Source organism: Gymnoscopelus braueri (genome assembly GCF_963280865.1).
Source record: "Gymnoscopelus braueri genome assembly, chromosome: 23".
Lineage (NCBI taxonomy): Eukaryota > Metazoa > Chordata > Actinopteri > Myctophiformes > Myctophidae > Gymnoscopelus > Gymnoscopelus braueri.
In genome coordinates, this window is record NC_137625.1 from 17,864,310 (window position 1) to 17,891,337 (window position 27,028).

General features: G+C 45.1%; 1 protein-coding gene across 4 annotated transcripts in view; it reads left to right on the forward strand.

The window, feature by feature from the left end:
- The first annotated feature begins 1,707 nt into the window (after window positions 1-1,707).
- Window positions 1,708-27,028, forward strand: part of celsr1a (cadherin EGF LAG seven-pass G-type receptor 1a) — a 156,902-nt gene continuing 131,581 nt past the window's right edge. For all 4 annotated transcript variants that reach the window (XM_080421305.1, XM_080421304.1, XM_080421306.1 and 1 more), the window contains exon 1: window positions 1,708-5,390. In XM_080421305.1, coding sequence (XP_080277431.1) covers window positions 1,868-5,390 — 3,523 coding nt within the window. In that variant the 5' untranslated portion in view covers window positions 1,708-1,867. The remainder of the gene's footprint in view (window positions 5,391-27,028) is intronic.

Sequence of the window (27,028 nt, forward strand, 5' to 3'; positions counted from 1 at the left end):
AACAACATGACATTCTGTGACACACAGGTAATGTAGTCCGGTGGTTCCCAAACAGTGGGTCGGGCCCCAATGTTGGGTCGCGCAGTCATTTTTATGAGTCACTTTTAGTTTTTACGATTTTTGAAAAATTCAACCCCAAAAAAAATCTAACATTTTCAGAAATTGAAAAGAAATGTAAAACATTTTTCAAAAGAAATTCCATGAATGAAAGAAAAAAAGAAAAAAAAACATTCCGAAGTAGTGAGCATAGCAGTAGAAAATGGGCTGAGTGGTTAATGTATGTTTTTGTGTGTGTGTGTGTGTGTTGGGGGGGGGTAGACTCAGCAGGTAGCCCACCTGCCTGGTAACCCAGACTATAAAAACAGTCCAGACAGAGAAGTGAAAGCCTACTATAGCCTACCTACACTACTATAACATAAATTATAACATGATGAGCAGTGGTGTAAAGTAACTTTGATACATTTACTCAAGTACTGTACTTGAGTGCAATTTTGAGGTATTTTTTACCTCCCCCCATCTACACCAAATGTCTTTGCCAAAAATAGCCTCAAGCTACAAGCTTTGTGAGCTTGTAGATCTGCTATTTTTGGCCAATGAACCCCCCCCAGCTTAACACCTCTATTCTTTGACTTAGGCCTGTGTACGATTTTTTTATGCAGGACTTTTTACTTGACAGAAAGTAATTTCTAAATGCTGGTATATTGTCACTATTACTCACAGAACAGAGTAGCCTTCCATGCCTCCACCACTGGATTTGACTGTGAGCAACAGGCGGTGGTGGGAAAAGTACTCACATTTTTTTACTTAAAGGGGAAGACCACCCATTTTCAATATTTAACTATGTCATTAATATAGCATAAAGGAGTTGTGTGGAAATAAGAAAAAATTTAAATGTTAAAAATTTTAAATTTTAAACCCAAATTGATTTTGGGTTTAACATTGCAAATTACACCGTGATGACTCATCATGGTGTAATTTGCAATGTTAAACCCAAAATCAATTTGGGTTTAAAATTTAAAATTTTTAACATTTAAATTTTTTCTTATTTCCACACAACTCCTTTATGCTATATTAATGACATAGTTAAATATTGAAAATGGGTGGTCTTCCCCTTTAAGTAAAAGTATCAAATATTCTGTAAAAGTTGGGAATTCAAAATTGAGTAAAAGTACAAAAGTATTGGTATCAAAATGTACTTAAAGTACCAAAAGTAGAAAGTACTCATTATGCAGAAGGTCCCACTTCACAAGTTTTCAAATGTATAAAAATCCGTGATGCATTCATTGCATTGTGAGCTTGTAGATCGGCTATTTTCAAATGGCCGAAATGAATATAGGGCTGAAGTGGTAAATGTAAAAGTAGTAGCCAGTAGTAGTAGTAACTAAAGTTTTCAAATAATTGTAGCCTAGTGGAGTAAAAGTACAATATTTGCCTCTGAGATGCAGTGGCGAAGTAAAAAAAAATGGAACTAGCCTACTCCAATAAAGTAAAAAATACCTCAAAAGTGTACTTTAATAAGTACAGTACTTGAGTAAATGTGCTTAGTTACTTTACCACACTGACTGTGAGCAGCAGGTTATGTTAATCAGCCCCCGAGGAGGAGGAGAGGGGGAAAGGAGGAGGAGGAGGAGGAGAGGGGGAGAGGAGGAGGCGGAGGTAGAGAACTGCGGAGCCATTTTGTACTCATTTGAAAGTTGCCGTGGGATAACCAGGCTGTTGCGCTCTCCCTGGATCTCTATGGATACACCTTTAACACCATGAGGAATAAAAAGAGGAAGACTTGATGGTTTTTTTATTTTACAGTTTTCACGCGGAGGAGTTTCGATGAAGTTGAACGGGATTATTTGTTCATTATTCTTTTCAAACCATGGAGTTATTCTTCTTGTTATCACCAGTGTGTGCTCTGCTGTGTGTCTCGGTGGGAGGCTTGGACCTGCACCTCTCGGAGACGCTGCGTCCCGGCACGGTGCTGGCCAACCTGTCGCTGAACGCGCCCGGACGCTGGACCTACAGCCTGGACACGACTCTGACCCCCGGGTCCGTCCGGGACCTGTTTCTGGTGGGGCGGCGGGACGGGCTGGTCCGCCTGTCGCAGAGGAAGGTGGACTGTGGTGCGTCGCGGCGCACGCTTCACCGGAACCCGGCGCCCGTTTATCTCAGGACGGGCTCCGAGACGTCCGGGGACGTGATAGTGACGCGTTTCAATGTGTTCGTCCACGGACAGGACTGTTTTATTAAATACAGGCGAAAGGACGCGACGGGCGAGGCCGACGTTCGCATGGACCTGGACGGGACGTCCTGCTTCGCGGCAGGTAAGGAGGTGCCGGTGAACGTCACGGAACTTTTGCCCGCGTTCATGCGCGACGCAACGCTTTCGGACTCCGTGTGCGTGGGTAAAGGTTCGAGCGCGGTCGTCAGGCGCGGGAGCGTGTTGTTGGTGAGTGACTTGTGTTGTAATGAGAGCAGAGGACAGCTGGAGCTGGATGTGCTCTGCGTGCTGCGCGCCGGAGCAGCGCCGAGGAGCGACCTCCTCATGCCCGCCTCGGTGCGTCTGGCTGTGCGTCTTGTGACACGAGTTACGCAGCGCGCACGGAGCCGCCGACGGAAGAGGAACGTGAACATGCCTCCGCAGTTCCAGCTGCCCAACTATCAGGTGTCCGTGCCCGAGAACGAACGGGCAGGCACGCGCGTCATCAACCTCAAAGCCACGGACCCGGACGACGGCGAGGCGGGGAGGCTGGAGTACGGCATGGAGGCCCTGTTTGACAGCAGGTCCAATGACTTTTTCGTCATCAACCCCCAGACAGGCAGCATAACAACGGTCCAGCCTCTAGACAGAGAAGTCAAAGACACTCACGTTTTTAAAGTCATGGTGACGGACAACGGCGTCCCCAAGCGGTCCGCCACGTCTTACCTCACTGTCACGGTGAGCGACACCAATGACCACGGGCCGGTTTTTGAGCAAAACGAATACCGGGTCAGCATCCGGGAGAACGTGGAGGTGGGCTTTGAGGTCATGACCATCCGGGCCACCGACGGGGACGCGCCATCCAATGCCAACATGATTTATAAGATCGTGAGTGGGGACAACTCTGTATTCGAAATCGACCCCCGGAACGGGCTCGTTCGTATCCGAGAGCGGCCCGACAGGGAGACCAAGGCGCAGTACCAGCTCATCGTTGAGGCCAACGACCAGGGCAAAGACCCCGGACCCCGCAGTGCCACTGCCACTGTCAACATCTCTGTGGAGGACGAGAACGACAACTACCCACAGTTCAGCGAAAAGAGGTACGTGGTTCAGGTGCCCGAAAACGTGGCAGTCAACACCAAGGTCATACAGGTTGAGGCTACGGACAAAGACGAGGGCATGAACTCTAAAGTCCACTACAGTATCATCAGTGGCAATGTCAAGGGTCAGTTCTACATTTATTCAGACAGTGGGGTGATCGACGTCATCAATCCACTGGACTATGAGATTCTTCGGGAGTATAACTTACGGATAAAGGCCCACGATGGTGGCAGGCCTCCACTGATCAACGGCACGGGGATGGTGGTGGTCCAAGTCGTGGATGTGAATGACAATGCCCCCATGTTCGTCAGCACCCCGTTCCAGGCCACCGTGCTGGAGAACGTGGCCATCGGCTACTCCGTCATCCACATCCAGGCCATCGATGCTGACTCGGGAGAAAACGCCCGCCTGGAGTACCGGCTCACCGACACCACGCCCGGGTTCCCTTTCATCATCAACAACAGCACCGGCTGGATCATGGTTGGCGTCGAGCTGGACCGCGAGACCACCGAGTTCTACACCTTCGGAGTCGAAGCCCGCGACCACGGCACGCCCGCCATGTCCTCATCGGCGAGCGTGAGCATCACTGTGCTGGACGTGAACGACAACGTGCCCACGTTCACCGAGAAGGTTTACGCGCTCAAGATCAACGAGGACGCGGTGGTGGGCACCAGCGTGCTGACGGTGACGGCCGTGGACCGCGACGTCAACAGCGTGGTGACATACCAGATCTCCAGCGGCAACACTCGGAACCGCTTTGCCATCACCAGCCAGAGCGGCGGCGGCCTCATCACCCTGGCACTGCCGCTGGACTACAAGCAGGAGCGCCAGTACGTGCTGGCGGTGACGGCGTCGGACGGGACGCGGTACGACACGGCGCAGGTCTTCATCAACGTGACGGACGCCAACACGCACCGGCCCGTGTTCCAGAGCCCCAGCCACCAGGTCATGCTGAGCGAGGACCGGCCCGTAGGCTCCACCGTGGTGGTGATCAGCGCCACCGACGAGGACACAGGGGAGAACGCCCGCATCACCTACATCATGGAGGACAACGTGCCCCAGTTCAAGATCGACCCGGACACGGGCGCCATCACCACGCAGATGGAGATCGACTATGAGGACCAGGCCTCGTACACGTTGGCCATCATCGCCAGGGACAACGGCATCCCCCAGAAGTCCGACACCACCTACCTGGAGATCATCATCCTCGACGCTAATGACAACACCCCTCAGTTCCTCAGGGACATGTACCAGGGGACCGTACTCGAGGACGTGCCGGTCTACACCAGCGTCCTCCAGATCTCCGCTTCGGACAGGGACTCGGGCTCGAACGGCAGGCTGAGCTATACCTTCCAGGGCGGCGATGACGGCGAAGGGGATTTCTTCATAGAGCCTTACTCTGGCATCATCAGAACCCACCGCAAACTGGACAGGGAGAACGTGCCTGTATACAACCTGAAGGCCTTCGCCGTGGACAAAGGCATCCCCCCTCTAAAAGCAGCGGTCAACATTCACGTGTCGGTGCAGGACATAAACGACAACGCGCCTGTGTTCGAACGGGACGAGCTCTTCATCGACGTGGAGGAGAACAGCCCCGTGGGCTCCATTGTGGCGCGGATCAGCGCCACGGACCCGGACGAGGGCACCAACGCCCAGATCATGTACCAGATCGTGGAGGGCAACATCCCGGAGGTTTTCCAGCTCGACATCTTCAACGGCGACCTCACGGCCCTCACGGACCTGGACTACGAGACCCGGACGGAGTACGTGATCGTGGTCCAGGCCACGTCGGCGCCACTGGTGAGCCGCGCCACCGTGCACATCCGCTTGGTGGACGTCAACGACAACGCGCCCATACTGCAGGACTTCGAGATCATCTTCAACAACTACATCACCAACAAGTCCAACAGCTTCCCGGCCGGAGTGATCGGGAGGGTGCCGGCGCGCGACCCGGACGTCTCGGATAAGCTGCACTACACGTTTGAGACGGGGAACGAGCTCAAACTGCTGCTGCTGAACGAGGACACGGGCGAGCTGAGGCTCAGCAGGGACCTGGACAACAACCGGGCCCTGGAAGCACCTATGAGAGTCTCCGTCTCAGGTAAGACCAACAACATAATAAATGTCTCAATTTCTAACCACTCCTGCATAGAGCCAGAGCGATACATGGGGTTGTAATCTAAATTGTATTACATTTATAAGAACATTTAGCAATCGAACATAACAAACAAAATATCAGTCAGAACATTGGTAATTGGTGAGCTAGGACAAATTCAGGATCATTATCCGACCAAACAATCTGCCATCGGTCGGGCTCTCCTCCTGTCTTCCCTTCATCCTGTTCTCTTGAACCAAAAGTCATGTCATGTTCTGCAAGGATACGCCCTGTATGCAATTTCCTGCGAGAGTGTTCCGCTCTTGTTTGTCGGGCACTCACCGCCCCTGCCCGCGTTAAACATGAAATTCAACGACGGTTACATGCAAATGATTTGATCCCAACGCTGGGAAGTGTATGCAAGACGGATATCTGAGTCACAAGATGAGTATCTTGAGTCACAATATCACATGTATCATCTCTTTTACAGTAAATATAGAATGCTCTGTTCCCTTTGAAAAGTGACTCAGGGAAGGCCTGGGCTGGTGTTGACTGTGCTCACTAAGTGTTTGCTGCGGGCTCTGTACAGGATCCGGTTGTGCAGCCTTTGTCGACTTGGGGTGATTGATAAATGCATTGTCTGGAAGTGCTGGGTTGGGATCATAGAAGGTGCCATTAGCAGGGCACCCTCATAACTAGGCCTCTTTGGTTGCAGCAGAAACGTGGGTTCCACTCTATTATGCAACACACATGCACACATGCATGTATCCGCAAATGCATGCACACAGACACGCATGCATGCGTGGCATGCACACACATCCTCAGTGCACCTATGGGCCTGACTCTTTGAAGTGCAAATTTTGAGCTCACCTAACTGTACACTACAGTGTAAACAGCAGGGAAGTTGTACAACATATTGTTGCAAGCTGTTTCTCTTACTAAGTGATTCCTTGCATTACACAAATCATGTCAGCATTTTGTTCCTGTATAGGGAGACGGTATTTTCAAAAACCCAACCTGTGACCCATAAGCACCTATAACTAGAGGGTACATCGGCTATTTTCACTACTTTTGACAGTTTCTTTCTTTGAAATGTATTTGAATTTTCTGTTGGATTTTCACCTGGTGTTTTCATCTGGATGGGGGACAATTATTTTAGCACTTAGCACACCTAGTGATTGCACCTTTCAACAGAACATCACATTAAACATCTGTATGTAGAGTATCTAAGTACTCAAAACAAGTGTTATTGTTTCAATTGTAGTGAAAACTGGGTCAGTAGAGATATTTGTCGGGCTCTGGACACCCAGCTTGAAACTGGGACAATCCTGGCCAAACCTGGACGTCTAGAGAGTAATATTGAATCTGATTGTTCTTTGTATTTTAACCTAACTGGGTTTTGTGTGATGGCCGGCTGACTCGGACAACCAAGACGTAACGCAGAAAGAATTCGTTCGGAAGATCGGCCTCTTCTAACACAGAAGCAGACTTTGTTCTTTTGAGTTAAAGATTAGACAAAAGCAAACACCTCTAGCTCACACCCATACTGGCACGGTGACACTGAGAATGTAGGCTAGCACCTACACGTGCACGAACGCACACACACGCACACGCACACACGCACACACACAAAAGTACCGGTCCCTAACATGAATCACATGAGGCGACAGGCAGAATGAATTTAATACACTGTGACAGAATAACTATCTTGTCACATTTGACAGCTGCTTGCTCTCTTACTCTCCCTCCCTCCCTCTCTCTCTCTTCTTTCCTCTCCGTCTGAAGATGAATCTTTCGCAGAGCATCGAGTTCTCGAATGGGCACCGTGCCCGACTCTCCCTCTGTAGTCTCACCCTGTGTTAATCTGGCGGCCAAGTTGCTCTCCAAGTTCCTTCACCGCGAATGCCAGCATATCTCTCACACACACACACACACACACACACACACACACACACACACACACACACACACACACACACACACACACACACACACACACCATAAGAAAACAAATGAAGTGCTCGACAAGGTAAAGCCTATAGGAATGGTCCATCTTTCTAATGCCTAGACTGTGAATCCGCACGGCGCCTTGCTCTGATGGAAAACCCTGCAGATGGTCTTTTTTCTTGTCTTTGTGAATCCGTTAAGTCATATTTCTCAGTCTTCTTATCTCTTGAGGGCTTTCTACCTGGAATTGAACCTTTGACAGCCCAGAGGAATTTCCGTCAGCCTCGGCTTGCCAGTTAGCATTTTGTTACCCTTCGATCAAATCACCTTGTGTAGCAGTTGATAGGTCTGACAACGTGAACAGTAGCGCATCATTTATGACGTTTTATGGTGGTGTCGCTCACCGAAACTAGCAGCTTGTCAGTCTGCTATTTTCGGCAAGTGACACCATCAGTGACGGTTATATAGGAGGGCATTTGTCACCCTTGATTGGCCAGCCCAATCAGCTCTGATCTCTTTACCATCATTATAAAAGTTTATTTGCACAGTCAATCTGTTTACTTTTTAAACAAGCTACTACAGATGCAAAACAAAATTTCCGTTAATTTATTAAAATGTCAGGCGACATTGTAGCCAAGGTGCCGGACCTGCTACTTTTGATGCTTTTGTGTGAATAAAATATGGAGATAAGAGGTTTCTGCCCGACAGCGACGATATGTTGACCATGTCTGTGAAAAACGGTCTATGTATGTATTGTGTGCTATTTAAATTTCAATGCCATGAAGCACCTGGCATTGAGATCTTTCAGCATCTGTCTCCCCTCGTGTCTGTCATAATGAATGTAGTGAATGTCTTGTGTCTTTCTTTGTCATGGTCAATAGACAGTCCAGCCTTTTCTAAAGTGTCCAGACTGTCCACACTTGTGGTCAGTGAGGGTGCTATAGTCAGTGGATCTATAGAGGGGCTGTGTGCTGGGGGGTCTTATATGGCCCTCATTTGCGACCCCTGCATTCAGTTTTGTCAGCTCTTATGGTGTCATTGACAGCCGTGACCCCGTGGCACTCCCAACGGGGGCTTCAGCTCTTCATTAGATGCTTGAAGTGCACGTGCGTGCATGCACACGCACACACGCACGCACAAACTGACAATATCGACTACAATCAGTGGTGGAAGGTGTATGTTTTTTTTTCTTTACTTAAGTAAAAGTAGCAATACCACAATATAAAAGTACTCTGTTACAAGCAAAAGGCCAGTATTCAAAATGTGACTTGAGTAAAAAATACAAACGTATTGACCTCACAAATTATGCTTAAAGTACCAAAAGTAAAAGTACTTTTTTGTTTGTTTGTTTTAATTGTCAAACTTTTGAATAGCCGAACTTTGCTATTTTATACTAAGTAACTATATAGAAACTAAAGCTGTAAAATAATGGTAGGGAAGTTAAAAAAGTTGAATGTTTGCCTCTGATATAGTGGAGTATAGTATATATATAGTATTGAAAAATGGTATCTACCTCAAAATTGTACTTAAATAAAATATAGTACTTGAGTACATTTGCCAGCACTGACAATCCCTCTTTCTAAGGTGCGTGCTGATGTCAAATGTTAGGTAACCATTCCACTGACTCTGTGACCTTTGAACCCTAGGCTCTGGGGAGGGGAAGGCCTGAGGGGTTGTGTGGTGAACAGCAGATCTAAGAACAACCACTGAAATGCTGCTTTCAAACACACACACAGACCGATTGTATTTCTCTGTCATTCAAAACATTTCAAATACATCTTGTTTTTTGTTTTGTTTTTATAAGATCTACAATCTAGCTTGTTGGTTGGCTATTTTAACTATTTTTAAATAGGGCTCTTTGTAAGTCTGGGTCCCAAATTAATATTTTGGGTCTCGAGCTGAAAGGTTTGGGAACCCTTGATCTAGCCCCTCTCAGTCTCTCTCTCCTTCTCTCTCTGATCTAGCCCTTAGTCTCTCTTTCTCTCTCACACATACACAGCCAATCAACTAATTTCGAGTGTCCTTTGGAAGCTGAGCCGACATCAGCCCTATCTGTCTACTACATCAGTCCATACAGGCATTTAAATCCTCGGGTTATGAATGGTATCTCTGTCCAAGCCTAAATGAGAAAGGTCCTACTTCTTTAAACCAGACCGTTATGCTACCCAGTCACTGCTTATATGTGAAATTGAGCTTTGATCTACAGGTGATTGAGGTGAAGGCCTGCCTGAAGACACAGAAAGGGTTAAGTAGTTTGTTTCTGCTCGTTAAAAAGGTCGGCTGTGCACACACGACAGTATGTTGAATTCCAACTTCAACTGTGAAAAAACAAACTCATTAAAACAGGCTCCTGGAATGATTTTTTACCACATTGTGAACCCTTAAGACTCATTTATATGCTCCATTGCACGACACAAATTAAAATAGCTGATTTTCAAAACTAACAAAGCATTGCGGTCACATAAGAATTTGACGGTTTTACTTTCGATTTCCCCACTGAAAATGGATCTTGGTCCCTTCACAGTAAAGTACTCGGTATTCATTATTTTAAATGTTTAAGCTATTTTGGGGGTGTTTCCATTTATTTGGTAGATATATGGTGTAACAACAGAAAACAGAGAGAAAGTAGGGGAGTGACTGACATGCAGCAAATGGTCCAGCCAGCTCGGAATCGAACCAGAGATCACTGTCAGGCATTAGAGCCCACGTGGGACACACCCTAACCACTCGGCCCAAGTGCTCGAGGATTAATTTAACCATTTGTAACTCAGGCTGAGAGAAAGAGAGAGAGCAAATGTAACCAAATGGTCCCTGTGTCTGTCTGTTGCCATTTCTTTTCTCCTGCTCAGTTTATTATCTCGGTCAGGTCGTGGTGAACAGGTGTTTCTCCTCTGGTGAGCAGAAAGCCTCAGAATGTTTTCATAGCCCTCTGCTGAAACACTAGAACACCCTGATACACTCCAAGATACAGCCGTTAACACACTCTGCTAGTCACAACACTGTACTTCTGTCCTTACCCTGAGAGTTGAGGGGGGGGGGGGCGGGGGTGTGTGTGTGTGTGTGTGTGTGTGTGTGTGTGTGTGTGTGTGTGTGTGTGTGTGTGTGTGTGTGTGTGTGTGTGTGTGTGTGTGTGTGTGTGTGTGTGTGTGTGTGTGTGTGTGTGTGTGTGTGTGTGTGTGTGTGTGTGCGCGCGTGCGTGAGTCCTATCACTAGCGGAGTAGCTCCTTAGGTAGGGGTGATGTGTTCTCGACGTAACGCGATCCCCTTATCTTCGCCAGCGAACTTTCAGCGAGCTTCCTTCACTTAGATATATGGGTGTTCCCGTCCTTATTCCCTTTCAGGCGGGTAGAATCTGTCTAATTTTCCCAGGCCACTTAATATGTTGGACCTGCAGAGGAAGCCACGTTATTATTCAGCTGCTCAAAAGTGTAGCCTGTATTGTCAGAGCTGACATACTTTAGGCAGGTGTAGCTGGTGCTGCAATGACATTTTTGTTTTGAAATCAGTCATTTTGCAAAGAGAGAAAGAGAAAAAGACCAGCTGCTTGAATTGTTCTGTGATTTTTCTTAGCATGTGGTGTCTGTGTCTTAAAGGATTTACTGTCCCTTTGTATATCTGTCCATTTAAAGAAGAGAATACTTAAAGTCTCTCCTGGCCATAGGCCCGGCCAGGTTTGCATAACATATGAACCATTAGTAGATATAAAAGAGAATGTTCATTATATGAGCAATGTTAGCTAATGTTAGCTTCCACTTAATCATTATGTAAAGTGTGTTAAATCATCAGCTTCTCCCCCCGATGCTAACGCTCTCTGTATATAGGGAAGGAACAGGCTTCCCAGCGTGTTGCTACATGCACTCTCCCCATGCAGCCTCCTGCTCCCCCCCCCCCTATGGGGCGTTCTGGTGGGCTTCCAACGGAGACGCATAGCTCAGCTCCTTGACATTTCTCTTGTGGCCCTGGCCCCCCGTTCCCCTCCCCTCCACACATACTCTCAGTGGTGGAAAAAGTACTCGCATGTTTTACTTAAGTAAAAGTATAAATACTGCAATTTAGAAATACTCATAAGTAAAAGTGAGGAATTTAAAAAATACTTGAGTAAAAGTACAAAGTTATTGCTACCAAAAGTAGAAAGTAGCCTAGTCATTATGTAGAATGTCCCATTTCACAAGTTTTCAAATGTAAAAAATGCATACAAATCTTTAGAAAATAGCAGATCTACAAGCTCACAATGCGTTGCCTCTGAGATGTAGTGGAGTAGAAGTAAAAGTACTGAAATCTGGAAATACTTCAGTAAAGTAAAAATACCTCAACATTGTGCTTAAGTACAGTACTTGAGTAAATGTACTTAGTTACTTTACACCACTGCATACTCTTGAAACCTATACTTCGTTGTACAACGGTGTCGCTCACCGGGAAAAAAAGCAGATCTACTCCACAAGCTCACAACATGTCATGACGTGCTGTGAGCTTTTAGATCGGCAATTCTCTTAATAATAATTGGCCCTCTCCATCTCCATCTCTCTCGGGGTTTGTCTCATAGCCTGAGGGGGGTTTACAATTGCTGCGTACTTGATGGGATTTGTACAGTAACTTAGCAGCTTACTTCAGAAGCCAGACCCCCCAGACAAAACATATTCCACTGCCGTGCCCTCCCTCCGTAAATCCATGAACAATTTAGCTCTGCAGGCTGACCGCAGCTAAACAGGAATATTGTGTGCGTGTGTGTGAGAGAGAGAGAGAGAGAGAGAGAGAGAAATCATTTGTAAAAACGTATGTTTTTTTTGTCCTACCCACAGGGAAGCAGCCTCAGCCAAAGGTGCTAAAAATAAACAGCAATGTGTTTGTGAATGGAGCTTATCTGGCTCCGATTAGAGCATGCTCTTTGAAGCTGGCTGTGAAACGTTCTCCACCGGATCAAATCAGTCCAAAAGATCTCTCCTGGAGTGTAAGCCCACCAACATGCCCCTCTCTCTCTCTCTCCCCGAGTCATCCATCCATGCTGTTATCCGTCATGTACTGTACCTTGTCTTTTCGGACATGAGGAACAGGACTCGGCACTGGAGCTCAGGAGTGACGGTGATGCATGTTTACACGTGCACACGCGCGCGCACGTTTGTGTAACCTTTCAACCTTGACATCAAAGTAAGACAAGTTAAGAGGGATCTCCCTCTCTCTCCCTCGATCTCTCTCTCACACACGCACGCGCGCACACAGGCACTCACAAATGCACGCACACAGGCACACACACAGTCAGGCACACACACAGGCACACACACACACGCACACAGGCACACACACACACACACACACACACACACACACACACACACACACACACACACACACACACACACACACACACACACACACACACACACACACACACACACACACACACACACACAAACACACAAACAAAGAGCAGTGTTACATGACCCTGCTCTGTGTCTACACATAACCTATGACCTCTACCTGATGGATGACATTGAGTACAAGATCTGTGTGTGCGCGTGCATGTGTGTCTGTGTTGTATGCTACAATTACTATTATTATTATTATTATTATTACGAATCTGATTCGATATCTGTATGAAAGCTCCCCCCCCCAGAAAATGGATGCTGGGGTTCAAGGGGTTAATTGATTAACTCTTACCCTGCCAGAGTTTTTTCAGAACAGTCTGTAGCCTCTGCCAGGGTTTTGACCGATTTTGGTACCTTTTCGCATAGCCACAAAATATTTTTCTCAAGTATGATTGATCCCCAGAAAAATTCTAATCACAGATGAGATTCAGGTGTGGTTTCACAAATGTCAACGAGGTCAATTTGACCTTGTTGTCATGTGTTGTTTGATGTTTGAAAATAGCTCAAAACCAGTGGTTTCAAACCAAAAAACATTGTGAATTGTTTGTCCGTTTCAATTTTAACATTGAAGTGGATGGAGCAGCAAATCTTTGGAAATTGTTATCTCCTTATTCGTTTGGAATATCGAAAAGGTGTCAATACTAAATAATTAGAGAATCTTTTTAGAATTTTTTTTTTTTTGAAAAAAGTTTTTTTTTTTTTTTTTTTTTTCAAGACGTTTTTATACGTCTTTGGCAGGCAACAGCTAATTTCTCAAAGACGTTTATAAACGTCTTTGGCAGTTATAGAGTTAACCACTTAAACCCCAGAATCCTTATTGTGGGGCTTTCACAGAAAATAGCAGGTCGACAAGCTCACAACGTGTAGTAGCAACGCGTTGTGAGCTTGACGATCTGCTATTTTGAGCGAAAGCCTTCCCCACAATAACAGGGACTCCGGTCAACCATATGGGCTAAGTGGTTAATTGATAGAAATAGCTTCTGTGAGAGAGATCACAGTGTTCAGTGCCTCAGATGATGCTTTCATATCACCAGGTTGATTTACAAAACAAAGTCATTCATGAACCAATCAATCAAAACAGACCGGTTAAGGCCGATTCATACTTCGCTTTGCAGAACATAGCAGACCTACAAGCCCTCAACGTGTTGCGGATGCGACTTGTTTGTGGGCTCCAGTGTTTTCTACTGGACCCAACAATGTAGGCGTTTGTGTGCGTGTGCGTGTGCGTGCGTGTGTGTGTGTGTGTGTGTCATGCAGGCATTCCCAGGCTTGGCACTGTTAACTGACCAGCAGATCCCATTCATTCCTGAGGTATTACACCCAGCCCTGCTTTTAAACTGGCTGTGCCCCCCTCTTCAATCAGTCTCTCTCTCTCTCTCTCTCTCTCTCTCTCTCTCTCTCTCTCTCTCTCTCTCTCTCTCTCTCTCTCTCTCTCTCTCTCTCTCTCTCTCTCTCTTGTTCCGTCTATCCATCTTTTGCTCTGGTCGCTCACTGAGGAATGTGACCAGATTGTTAGTCTAACTTGCTGCACAGTGTTGCTGACTGTGTTGACCAGGCTGTTCTCTGATGCTGCCACTACTTATTGCATTACTGCTGCTCTGTCTGTCTGTCTGTCTGTCTGTCTGTCTGTCTGTCTGTCTAGTCTCTCTCTGGCTGACTGTCTCTCTGACGGCATCATGCTAAAATGTAGCGTGTTCATTTGACTCTGAAAGTGTCAAAATGGGTCCTTAAAGGGATATTTCACTTAAAAAAAAACTTCTGGTCATTTTATCGTCTACTCAGGCTTTTGTGAGCCCCCCAGACCGTTTTTAAGTTGCTTGATTTAGTATTTAGATATTTGATATTCATTTTATCAGACACGCCCCCTTCCTATACAAACCCATTATAACTTCAAACTCCATTTTTAACATGTTAGATTCATCAAAAACACCCGTCCTTGGTTCTGGTGACTCACCCTGCCCTCCTAATACGTGAGGGGGCCGTGTTTTTTCGATAACTTTTTTCATTTATTTAATTATTATTTTTTATTGTATTTAATGTTTTTCATTTTCCCCAAAAAATATTAAAAATAAATGAAAAAAGTTATCAAAAAAACACGGCCCCTCGCGTACTAGGAGGGCAGGGTGAGTCAGCAGAACCAAGGACAGGTGTTTTTGATGAATCTAACATGTTAAAAATGGAGTTTGAAGTTACAATGGGTTTGTATAGGAAGGGGGCGTGTCTGATAAAATGAATATCAAATATCCAAATACTAAATCAAGCAGCTTAAAAACTGTCTGAGGGGCTCACAAAGGCCTGAGTAGACGATAAAATGACCCAAAGTTTTTTTTAAAGTGAAATATCCCTTTAAGTTGAGACTTAATCAGACTTGAAATTGCTTGACATAGATAATCCAACACACTAATCATCATTGCTCAATTTGCACCATCAAGTTATGTCATCTATTTCAAAGCATGGATTGATTTGAAAAGTCCACAATGATGCGTGTGTGTGATATAAGTTGGGTGACATTTTGAGAAAATACAAACCTACATGAAATCTAAAAATAAAGCCATGAATGGGAAGACGTTTCCATTTCCAATGTGTATCTACAGTACGATATGGCCGAAGCTGTTAATGGAAAATGACATGTATTGACGATGGTCCTCTACATGTGGAAAAGGCAATTCTTTCAAGTAAATGTCTTCACAGACCAGTGTAGATTTTGACAGCAAATTTTTATTTAGTTTTCGTCTAAAGATTTTACTCTTGGTTGCATGCTGAAAATAGCCGATCTACAAGCTCACTTGTAAGCTTGTAGATCTGCTATTTTCAGGGCGCAACACCCGAGTGCAACCAAACCAAATGACTTGTCTTTTAGTTCTACTGGATCTCTTCTCCTCTAGTCCCTCCCTAACATTTTAGTCCAGTTTATATTTGTTGACGAAATTGTCAATATATTTAGTCTTAGTTTTAGTCATCATAGTTTCGTTTTTATTTTGTTTTTGTCAGTGAAAAAAGGTAGTCGACGAACATCAACACTATCACAGACAGAACACATGGGAACACCAGTAGAGTTGTATTAACAGTGTCTCCAGGCTGTCTCTCTCTCTCACTGCTCAATGAGTGAGAAAGAAATCACATTCATGTTTAATCCTGGGCACCCGCCCAGGCTTTGCTGTGTGTGTGTGTGTGTGTGTGTGTGTGTGTGTGTGTGTGTGTGTGTGTGTGTGTGTGTGTGTGTGTGTGTGTGTGTGTGTGTGTGTGTGTGTGTGTGTGTGTGTGTGTGTGTGTGTGTGTGTGTGTGTGTGTGTGTGTGTGTGTGTGGGCTTAAGGCAGATCCCTGCAGGCACATATTTGACCTTGTCATCCTACAGTAGATATTATCACTAAGTGATTAATGGTTCTGTTACATTACATAATATTGACCCTCAAAAATCATGTGTTACCTGCAGTGGGGTAATGTATGTGTATGCAGTGCAATGGTTTGAGAACTAGCTATAATTACGGTAGGAAAAAAACGATCTTTACAAAAGCGGACGAGACATACTTTAACGTTTTGTAAATGTATACATTTGACAGTAATTGGATTGGCATTACAAAATGTGTGTGTGTTTGTTTTGAGAAAATGAGAATTTGAGCATGTGTGTGACTGTGTGCGCGTGCATGCGTGTGTGTGACTGTGCCTGCAGGTCATAGAAACCGTTTTTTAACTCAAAGTGGGGTCCTCTGGGGGGAGTTCCAGGGGGTCCCCAGCAAAAGTAGTTAACGTAGCATCACAATCATCTTAACCACTTTATCCATTTATATATAAATAATAAATATATCCGTTGTACAAGCTCACATGATGTCCAGATGTCGAGCTCGTGCATCTGCTATTTTTGAAAATATTTGAAAAATATCAAAATTATTTTGAATTCCTTAACACAAATCTTCTCTTCTGGGGGTCCCGGGCACAAAACCTTTTCAGATGGGGGGTCCGTGGCCAAATATATGTACATTTTCGGGGGTCCTTTTTTTTTTAAGTTTGAGAACTACTGATTTAAGTGTAAACACCTGGGGGATCAGGATTAGTCACTGTTTGACTTCACTGGAAGCCTGGACGTGAAATGACAGAGCAGAGTGTCTGGGTTCATGTCATCACCACGCAGAACCAACTGACCACACCAGTTGTGGTCAGCTTCAGTTAACATTAGATTACTGTAAAAACCCTGTGTTCATTTAACTCAGAGTGTACAGATGTGCACTCTGAGTTACAAAGGGATAAATTAACTCTGAGGGTTTTAGCTGTGTTGTTGGGATATTCTCTCAGCGAGGCCACATGGCTTCTTGTATGTAAATAACGTGAAATATGACTTGTTGGGTTGTGAGTCATCAAAAGACGAGCTGTTTGTTCCCGGCAGGAAATCCCATAAGCAGAGGTGTGTGTGTGTGTGTGTGTGTGTGTGTGTGTGTGTGTGTGTGTGTGTGTGTGTGTGTGTGTGTGTGTGTGTGTGTGTGTGTGTGTGTGTGTGTGTGTGTGTGTGTGTGTGTGTGTGTGTGTGTGTGTGTGTGTGTGTGTGTGTGCGCGCTGAGGGGCCACATTGCCCTCTATCATGCCCTCGTGCCCATCATGCTTGTTTCTGTGAAAACACATTGTTTCATTCTCATTCATTATCGTGATCTCTCTCTCTCTCTCTCTCTCTCTCAAACACACACACACACACACACACACACACACACGCAGATATCTGCAGCTTACACAGTGATTTCACCACTCAAACTCCGGTAGTGGCTGAGGGGTAACACGTTTGAGTCGAGTGTAACACGACACACCTCTCTCTTTCTTTTTCTCTCTCACTGGTCAGACAATATACTTCTTTGTGTCTCTCTGTCTCTCTCTCTCTCTCTCTCTCCCTCTCTCTCTCTCGGAAGAGGAGGAGACAGGGACAGCATCGCAGCCAGCCAGCGCCTCACGAGTGTGACATTACATGCGTCGAGACCGAGCGATGACCAGCTGTTGGAATGTCTAGAGGGTTGGGGGGGGGGGGGGGTGTATCTTGTATCTTGTCCCAGAGAATGACAAGCGTGAGAGAGCAGAGATGACGGGACACAAGAGGATGACAGGCGAGGGCAGAAGAGAGGAGCAGTTGGTGGAAGAAGTGCTCAGATTTATTTTAACCCATTAAAGGGGAAGACCACTCATTTTCAACATTGAACTATGTCTTTTGGCTCCACCCCCCTCAGCCAAAAGTACACCCTGCGTATGTCACTGATCACATGACCTCAATCAATTATCCAGTTCTAGGCAACATAGAGGGGGGGGGGACTATTTCCACACAACAGCTCTAAGGTGTATTAAAGACATAGTTCAATGTTGAAAATGAGTGGCCCTGAGTGACCTGAGGACCATTCTACAAATGCCTTCTAAATCCAGTAGTTCTCGAACATTTTCGTGTCAAGGACCCCCAAAATGATATGTATTTGGCCCATCTGAAAATGCCCCCCATCTGAAAATGTTTTGTGCAAGGGACCCCCAGAAGAGAACACCTAAAAAAAATAAAAAAAATAGCAGATATAAAGCTCGCAGCGCGGCATGAAGTGACGCACTGTGAGCTTGTAGATCTGCTATTTTTAAAATGACACAGACGATTTCCCGGTTTTAAATGGGATTAATAATCTAAATCTGCAAAGTAACTAGTAACTATAGCTGTCAAATAATTGTGATGGCAAAAAAAAGTACATTATTTGCCTCTGGGATGTAGTAAAGTATCTCAAGTAAGTAGTAGTACTCAAATGAAAGCAAAAGTACCTCACAGCTGTACTCAAGTAGTACAGTACTTGAGTAAATTAGTCACTTTCACTGGAGAGGAGAGACAGTCATAAGAGGAGAGGAGAAGAGAGGATGTGGCAGGAGGCAGTTGAGGAAGTCTTGAGAGGAAGTTGTGGCGTGTAAAGGAGTCCGTTTTTGCTAGGGGTCCGTTTTCACACTCTCTGAGGTGAATTAACACTTAGGATTTGGCTGCGTAACAACTCTACAAGTCCAGATTTAGACAAGTTCAAAGACTTCCCTGTTCTCTGGGCTCTCATGCACATTCTAATCCTCTACCTACGTACGTCAGGAGCCCTGCAAAGCCCCGAAACCTTATACGCCGACGTACAATCCCTGCTTACAATGCTATATGAATGCCACCGGGCCGCGGTCCGCCCAGCTATTAAGACTTGGCACGGGTACTGACAGCGCTATAGCGTTAGCATGAAATGTCAAACCGCTCCAATGGATTGAGATCACTAACTTGCTGGCACAAACACAGCAAATACTGTTAACCGATCAAGACGCGTTCCGCAACGTTTACGTAAACAAGAGGCTTGCGGGTATCATCGCTACTGAATGCAGTGGTGTTGAATATGTGTGAAAAGATATTCCAAGTTTTGTCATAAGTTGTTAGTAAAAGGTCTGTTGAGACCTTTCATTCTTTTTATCATCTCCAAACCCTACCGGGAAGCAGACAAAAGGTTGGGGCGGCCGTAGCTGAATGGGAGAGGCCGTATGGGAAGCAGATGGTCCTAGGCTCCATTCCCTGCCCCGGTCAATGTGTTGAGGTGTCCTTGAGCAAGACGCTTAACCCTGCCCTAACTGCTGCCCCCTGTGCTCTAGTCTGACCACTTGGGCAGCAATCAGCTGGGTGAAGCCAGCTGATTGCTGACCAACTAGGTCTAATTATTGTTATTATAACTTCACTATAAAATCCCTAGAGTGTGTATGTACCCTTCGGGTCCATTTGTACTCTCCTGCCGCGTTCATGAACAAACAGTCAAGCATTTAATAGTGTTCCTTATCGCTCCATTGTGAATGTTGATCTTGGACGGCAGCGAAATCGCCTTCATGCAGCGCACTTTGTGCTGTCAGGAGTGTCAGTTTGCCAGGGAACCAGAGAGTCGTAGTAGGAGGTGTAGCACTGCTGTGTGTGTGTGTGTGTGTGTGTGTGTGTGTGTGTGTGTGTGTGTGTGTGTGTGTGTGTGTGTGTGTGTGTGTGTGTGTGTGTGTGTGTGTGTGTGTGTGTGTGTGTGTGTGTGTGTGTGTGTGTGTGTGTGTGTGTGTGTGTGTGGGGGAACCTCTTGACTGTTTGATCTCAAAACGTTGCGTCTGTATGTGACCAGTCACAGCCATGATTTACCTGAAACTCCACTTAGCGTCAGGATAGATTTAGCATCATCATGGTAAAGTTAGTTGTACGGTTGTCTCTACAGCTAGCGTCACAGTCAAAGGTTCTCTGCCTGACAACATACGAGAAAGCTACACTATAGCCATCATCCACAGGTTGGGCAAAAATCCAATTCTGCAATATAATATGTATTCTTGAAAGAACCTTCATGAATAATTCAGCTACAGAGAATTTGAAAATCTTACTCAATTCAGCGTTTGTTTGACCACATTAGTCTCCTCTCCATATCTGCTGCTTCTCCTTTTATTTCATTCAATAGATACATGGCTAAATTAAGTACATTGTGTTATTAGAGAAGCTTAAGAGTAAATGTGACAATATTGACACCTGGCCTGACAAAGATATTGATCAAAGATGCTGTGATAACACCTTGAAGTGATATTGCCACGGGAACCACATCAAAATGACACAAAACCTCTTGAAAGTTGGTTCAGGGAATAGTATTTATTCTATATTTGTTTGCCTACAGTCTTTTCCTCTAGTCTTGAGTTTCAGAAGTTTGTTGTCATAAATTCCACCCGCTGAACTGGAATTTCCTTCCTGACCTATTCCAACTCTCAGCCACCTGTTGCGGGTCAGTTATATACCTCATTTAGATACCTGGGGCATGATGTAAACACGTCGTTAGGGAGCTAAATAATCAATCGTCATTGTGTTGACATTTTCCCACCCACAAAGAATGAACCGGACTGGCATGTTTGTTTTGTTGTTGTTGTTATTTTTTGGGGTTGGGGGGATCTCAGCCAAGTCCTGAAGATGACCTCCATTCCTGTTCTCAAGTGTAGCACACGACCGATACGTCGGTTTCGCTGATACATCGGCCGTTTTTTTACTTTTATGATGACATGGGTATATCCGCAATTATGCAGAGTTTTTTTTTTTTTGCCAAGCTCACAATGCGACACATTTTGAATATAGGACTTAAGTGGTTAATCAGTAAACATCAGTAACCAGTGGTGTAGGACTCTGCCATTGGTCGGGCTGTAGTTTTAGTCATAGTCTTTTGAATACAATTCCATTTAGTTTTAGTCATATTTTAGTCATCTGAAATGTTTTCTTTTAGTCTAGTTTTAGTTAACTAACGGGCCCTGAAGGGTTTCGTGATGCCATTTGAAAATAGCTGATCTACAAGCTCACAACGCATCGCAGTGACGCGTTGTGAGCTTGTAGATCGGCTATTGATTTGGTGTGTAGACAATAAAAATAAAATAGAGTCAACTCAGGTCCAGAGGGTTTAAGTGGTTAAGTGAGAATCGATTAACAAAGTGCAAGGAGGTTTCTCGGAGCATCGCCCCTCGAGGAGACTCTGCGGTGGCTGGCTTCAGCGGTGGTACCGCATCGCGCTGAGTGTCTGTGGTCGGACGCTGAGATGAGAGCTCTTATCAAGCCCCCCCTGTCTTCCCTGTTATCGCTGCTCTCTGGGAAGGTTTAGCGTTGGCCAAAGGCCTAAACCAACACGTCACTCCGGGTAGGAGTGCGGTTGGCCGCCGGCCCACATTGTTTCGGCGGCATCGATATCTGGTCTCTCCCTGCGTTGGAGTGCAGCCGGGCAACGGGCCCGACAGCAGACGGTAAGGAGGGGAGAGTGATGTCACCGGAATGGAGCCTACATGGCGTGCTGCTCGGGTGTGTGACAAGATTAATAAGACAACTGAACAGTGGTGTGTTTGAATGAACAACTATTCTCTCTATTATTGGGGGTTTTCACACAGTTACGTGTTTCCTCTGCATCTACACAGTCTCACATTGACAACATTATAAGCCAGCATCGTGATGATGACAGTGTAAATAGTTTTTCACCTGGAGAAAAGGTTGTGGCGAGTAAAAATGCTTGCCAATGAATTACACACACTGTAATCCATATGTTATTGTAATGAATAACACATTTTAACCAATCTGCATGGTAGAGTTAGTAGAGTATGTTAATACATTATAACTAGTACACATGCAGTTGGCGATCTCCCTACAATTCCATTGAGAAAATATCTCCCCTAGCGAAGTGGGGATTCCGTCTTGGCAGAGCAGTAGATGTTTGGTCTCTCACTCGAGAGACCCCGGTTTGAATCCCAGATAGTACATCCAGTACACTTGACTCGTCGCAGCTTTAATCTTTCAGTAATCTTCCATTCCCTCCTTTTTCCGACCGATGCTTAGCCCGTGCACCCAGCCTGGGAAGGGTTTGCGTGCCCCTCGGCAATGCATTTGTGGCACTGCACTTCCCGTTGCCCTCGGCAAAACCAACACACACACACACACTTTCTGTAAACAAACAAATAACGCCCCCTTAACACAAAGAAATGCATGCGTGCAAACATTGACACCTCTTGAATCTAAATACAGACACACACCCACAATGCAGTGCACCACCCACCCTTCCATACACAGAACTGTACGCACACACACACACATACACACACACACACACACACACACACACACACACACACACACACACACACACACACACACACACACACACACACGCACACGCACCATTCCTTCCCAGAGAGGTAATTTGATAAAGGCCGGGGAGGAACGGGTAGCAGCACGTATGTCATTTATTTGTGTCACATGGAGCGGGACAGACAGAGGCAGCCATTGATGCATCCAACACCACAACACATTTTAAAAGAGATACAGTGAGAGAGAGAGAGAGGATGCTACATAGCTTTAACACTGACACATTTAACCTAATGGACCTGTGAGAGGCCAGTCCACAATGCAACTCCTTGCAACTACCATTGGGGATAATGGTTGCAAGCAGTGGTGTAAAGTAACTAAGTACATTTACTCAAGTACTGTACTTAAGTACAATGTTTAGGTACTTTTACTGTACTGGAGTATTTCCAATTTTCAGTTATTTTACTTCTACTCCACTACATCTCAGAGGCAAACATTGTACTTTTACTCCACTGCAATTATTTGAAAACATTAGTTACTAGTCACTTTGCAGATATAAAGGATTATATTATAAAACATTACTCAAACATTACCAAACTTACAGTCATACACTCTTTATTTTCTACATTTTCTATAATCTTGATACATTGCCCAGCCCTACTTGCATCACAATGCTTCATATAATGTTTGTTGTCAGAGCACAATTCTATTTGTTGAAAGATTTCTTACCTCATAAAACATTCATAAAGTATAATACATTATGTAGCGCTGCCCTGCTCCTTGTTTGCTTGACACATGATGGACTGATGGCCAAATGGAAGAAAATGGGGGACAAATTCTAAGGTGCTTATAGATCACTCTCCATGCTTTGAACAGACAGCTCCACCATTTGGTCTGATTTCACGCAGACGTTCGCTGGAAACTTAAAACTGCATTTTTAAGCTGCGTATAGTGTCAAAACAGTGCCTTAAGGAGAAGACACCTTCTACTTTGATATAGGTGTAATGGAATCCATTTGTGGAGGGAGACGAGAGAGCCAGGTATTTTGTGCTGCTGTTAAAAAAAAGAAAGAAAGAAAGGGTGGAAGGGATCTTTGTGTGAAACTTGGCCTTGCCAGTGGAGGGGACGAGGTTTATCCACTGAATACATTCACAGATGTGTGGCCGTGTGTGTGTGTGTGTGTGTGTGTGTGTGTGTGTGTGTGTGTGTGTGTGTGTGTGTGTGTGTGCTCACATGAGAGAGATGCATGCTTATATGGCTTATTACATGGTGTATGCATTTGTGTTTATGATCCACCCACGTGACTGTTTGTGTAAGCAGCATGTGTGCACGAGTACATAATATACGTGTGTGTGTGTGTGTGTTTGTGTGTGTGTGTGTGTGTGTTTGTGTGCAATACCCCGTTCCAAAAGGTAACAGGATGATGGCTCTGTTCAAAGGAGTATCCTGACACCCTCTCAAAGGGGACAAACAAATTCAATCCACCTCCCTCTCTTTCTCTCTCTTTCTCTCTGTTTCTCTCTCTCTCTCTCTCTCTCTCTCTCTCTCTCTCTCTCTCTCTCTCTCTCTGACATTAAAAGCCTGGGCCCTGAGGGTTAGAGCGAGCACACAACTCTTCAATCCACACGTCTTAAGTCTGTTCCTTTGAAATGCTCACAGAGGACTGAGCCGCTCCTGTGTGTGTGTGTGAACGTTGCCAGCTAACAGCTAATTTAGACTTCGCCGTGCGACACAAATGACGTATTTTCGACGGAAAACAAAAACACAGCGCAGCGTGGGGAGTCTGCAGGGCGAGGCAACAACTAAAAGGAGTTACAACACGGCTGTTTGTGTTTGTGCATGCCCTCTCTTGCCCCCCCCCCCCCCCTTCTCTCACATACATGCATTATGTGCGTGAGTGCTTGTGGGAACGTGCGTTTGTAATTGGCGAGTGTGCACGTATCTAGGGCGGCATGGCTGTGTGTGTGTGCACGTGACAACGTGCACCCTTTATCCCCGCACCCACCCAAACACAGCAGCTTCGGAGCTGATAGAAGACGAGGCACCACTGTCACAGGGGAACACGAGTTGTTAGGTGGCTGTAAGGTGACACCCGCAAGATGACAACACATGACCCGACACACTGAGAATGACATGACCCCACACACTGAGATGAGAACTACACCCACCACCAACAGAACAACCACTGCTAATTTCGTCGACTTAGGACTATGACGAAAAATGTTAGTCGACAACCATTTCTCACTGATGAAAACGAAATAAATAAAGTTATGGTGACTAAAAATAAGACTAAATATATTGACAATTTCGTCAACAAATAAAAACTAGACTACATGCTGTGTGGAGAAGAGTTCCAGTAGAACTGAGACAAGTCACTTTATGCTTGGTTGCGTGCGGGTGTCACACTCCGAAAATAGCCGATCTACAAGCTCACAACGCGTTGCAAATGTGAGCTTGTAGATCGGCTATTTTTGGCTAATGTTCCACCCAGAATGTGGATGCTGCCGTTCAAGTTTTAAAGCCAGGTTATGTATCCTCGCCATCGATTGTTGAGAATCTCGTTTAGCGCGCACATGAACGACTCTCCGTTAACCCTTCAAGACCTGGAACGTATCTGTGTCATTTTTAGATTTGAGCTAAAAAAGCATTATCTTATACTTTGGTTATTCTAAAATAGCAGATCTACAAGCTCGTGGCGCGGCACCGAGTGCCGCGCTACGAGCTTGTAGATCTGCTATTTTTGAAAAATCAAGAAAATGTGTGCAAATCTTTGAATATATATTTTTTTAAAGCAGACATTTTTAACTCAAATCTTTACTTCTGGGGGTCCCTGGAACAACATATTTTGAGATGGGGGTCCGCGGCCAAATGCATATACATTTTGGGGTCCTTGACATGAAAAAGTTTGAGAACCACTGATATAGCAACATAGGTTTTTTCAAAAAACTGCTTTGATTTGATAGTGTTCCAGTTCCAGTTTTGTCTTCTCAATTTTGTTTGTCTCATCACTTCCACATTTCACTTGTTCATCCTGTGTCCTGTATGAGTTATCTCTCCGGACTGGATAACATAGATTTCCCGATTTTCTGTTACTGAACATACACTCTATATTAATGATTACTATCAGGATAGTGCTCTTTAATACTTATTTCAACAAAGAAATATCAATTACAGCACCGTTTAAGAAAATGTGGCAACCATGGCGATTTGATGGCTGTTTTATGTCAAGAGGCCGGGAGAGTGTCGAGCTCTGTGGCGGCAAGGGTGTGCCGGACAGTCCAGGGGTCATGACCCCACTGATGGTGACTTGACCTTTAGCCTGTAGGGGTCATTTCAGAGCATGAAGGGGGCGGGGGCCCGTAGCAGCTGAGGGTCTTATCCGGAGAGGACAGCTATATCCACCCCCTCCCTTTGGGTCAACAAGGGCCTTAACAGCGACTTTCTGTTTCTCCTGCTGTTTGTCCCTGATGCTTCTGTTTGAACAGAGAGACAAAGAAGAAGGTTGATGGCAAAGATAAGCTAAACATTAGCCAAGTGGTATCTAAATCTTGGTTAATCCAGTTTGATTCGTTTTTACATGACTCCATATGCTTGTATGCACTTTGTGTACAAGCATGCGTGCGCGTGTGCATGCGTGTGCGTGCGTGCGTCCCAGCATTGATTTGGCTAATATTTGGCCATGCAAATATCAGTGCGTTAACGGCGTAGCAATGACCTACCGGTCTACGTGTGTCCACACTTTATCTGCCGTTTGATTTATTATGCGGATAGAAAAAGCTATTGTTCCGTCCCTCTCCTCATTCCTTTCCACTGTAACTGTGTGATAGACCTGCTCCTTCTTGTTTGATCTTGTTATTCAGGAGCCGAGGATGAATGACAAAGCTGTGAATGAGGAAGTTCAGAGCGTTTCCCTCTCTCTGTGATTCATGTGCTGCTGGAGGGAAACCTAAACATTAAAGGGAATTCCCATGGCAGTGTGTTGTTTTGACCACGCCAACAGTACACACACAGCCCAGTTAAAAGCAGTGTTGCCAGGTTTTGCGAACCAGGTCTATGAAGACGAGCCCAAAAGAAGCGACTATAGGCTACATGAGCACTTTAAACCTATACACATTGGCTATTTGAAAACAGCCGATCTACAAGCTCGTTGTGAGCTTGTAGATCTGCTATTTTCCAAAATAATCTTGAAGAAAATGTGAATATTTTTGAAACATTTTGACAACACAAATCTTGTATGGACACACACACATCTTGTATGGCATCAAATTATTTTCAGATGGGGGTCTGCAGACAAATGCATATTAATCTGGGGGTCCTTGGCATGAAAATGTTTGAGAACCACTGGTTTAAACAACATTATCCAGCAAGCCACTTTAGAAACAAGTCCAAAAAAACACAACCCGTAGGCCGCAACTACCAATATTTACAAGCGACTTTACCAAAAAAACAAGCCCAAAGGCGCTTATAATAAGTGGAGATGGCAACACTGGTTAAAAGAACAGGGAAGAGACACTTAGGCATTCTCTCTCTCTCTCTCTCTCTCTCTCTCTTTTCAAAGGGACTTTATTGGCATGGGAAACGTACATTTACCTTGCCATAGCGAGTGTAAATAAAACAGTCCACTCCAAACTAAGAAATGTAAACAGTTAGAATGGAATAAATGTGTAAACAGAGCTCTCTCTCTCTCTCTCTCTCTCTCTCTCTCTCTCTCTCTCTTTCTCTCTTTATCTCTTTCTCTCTCTCTCTCTGT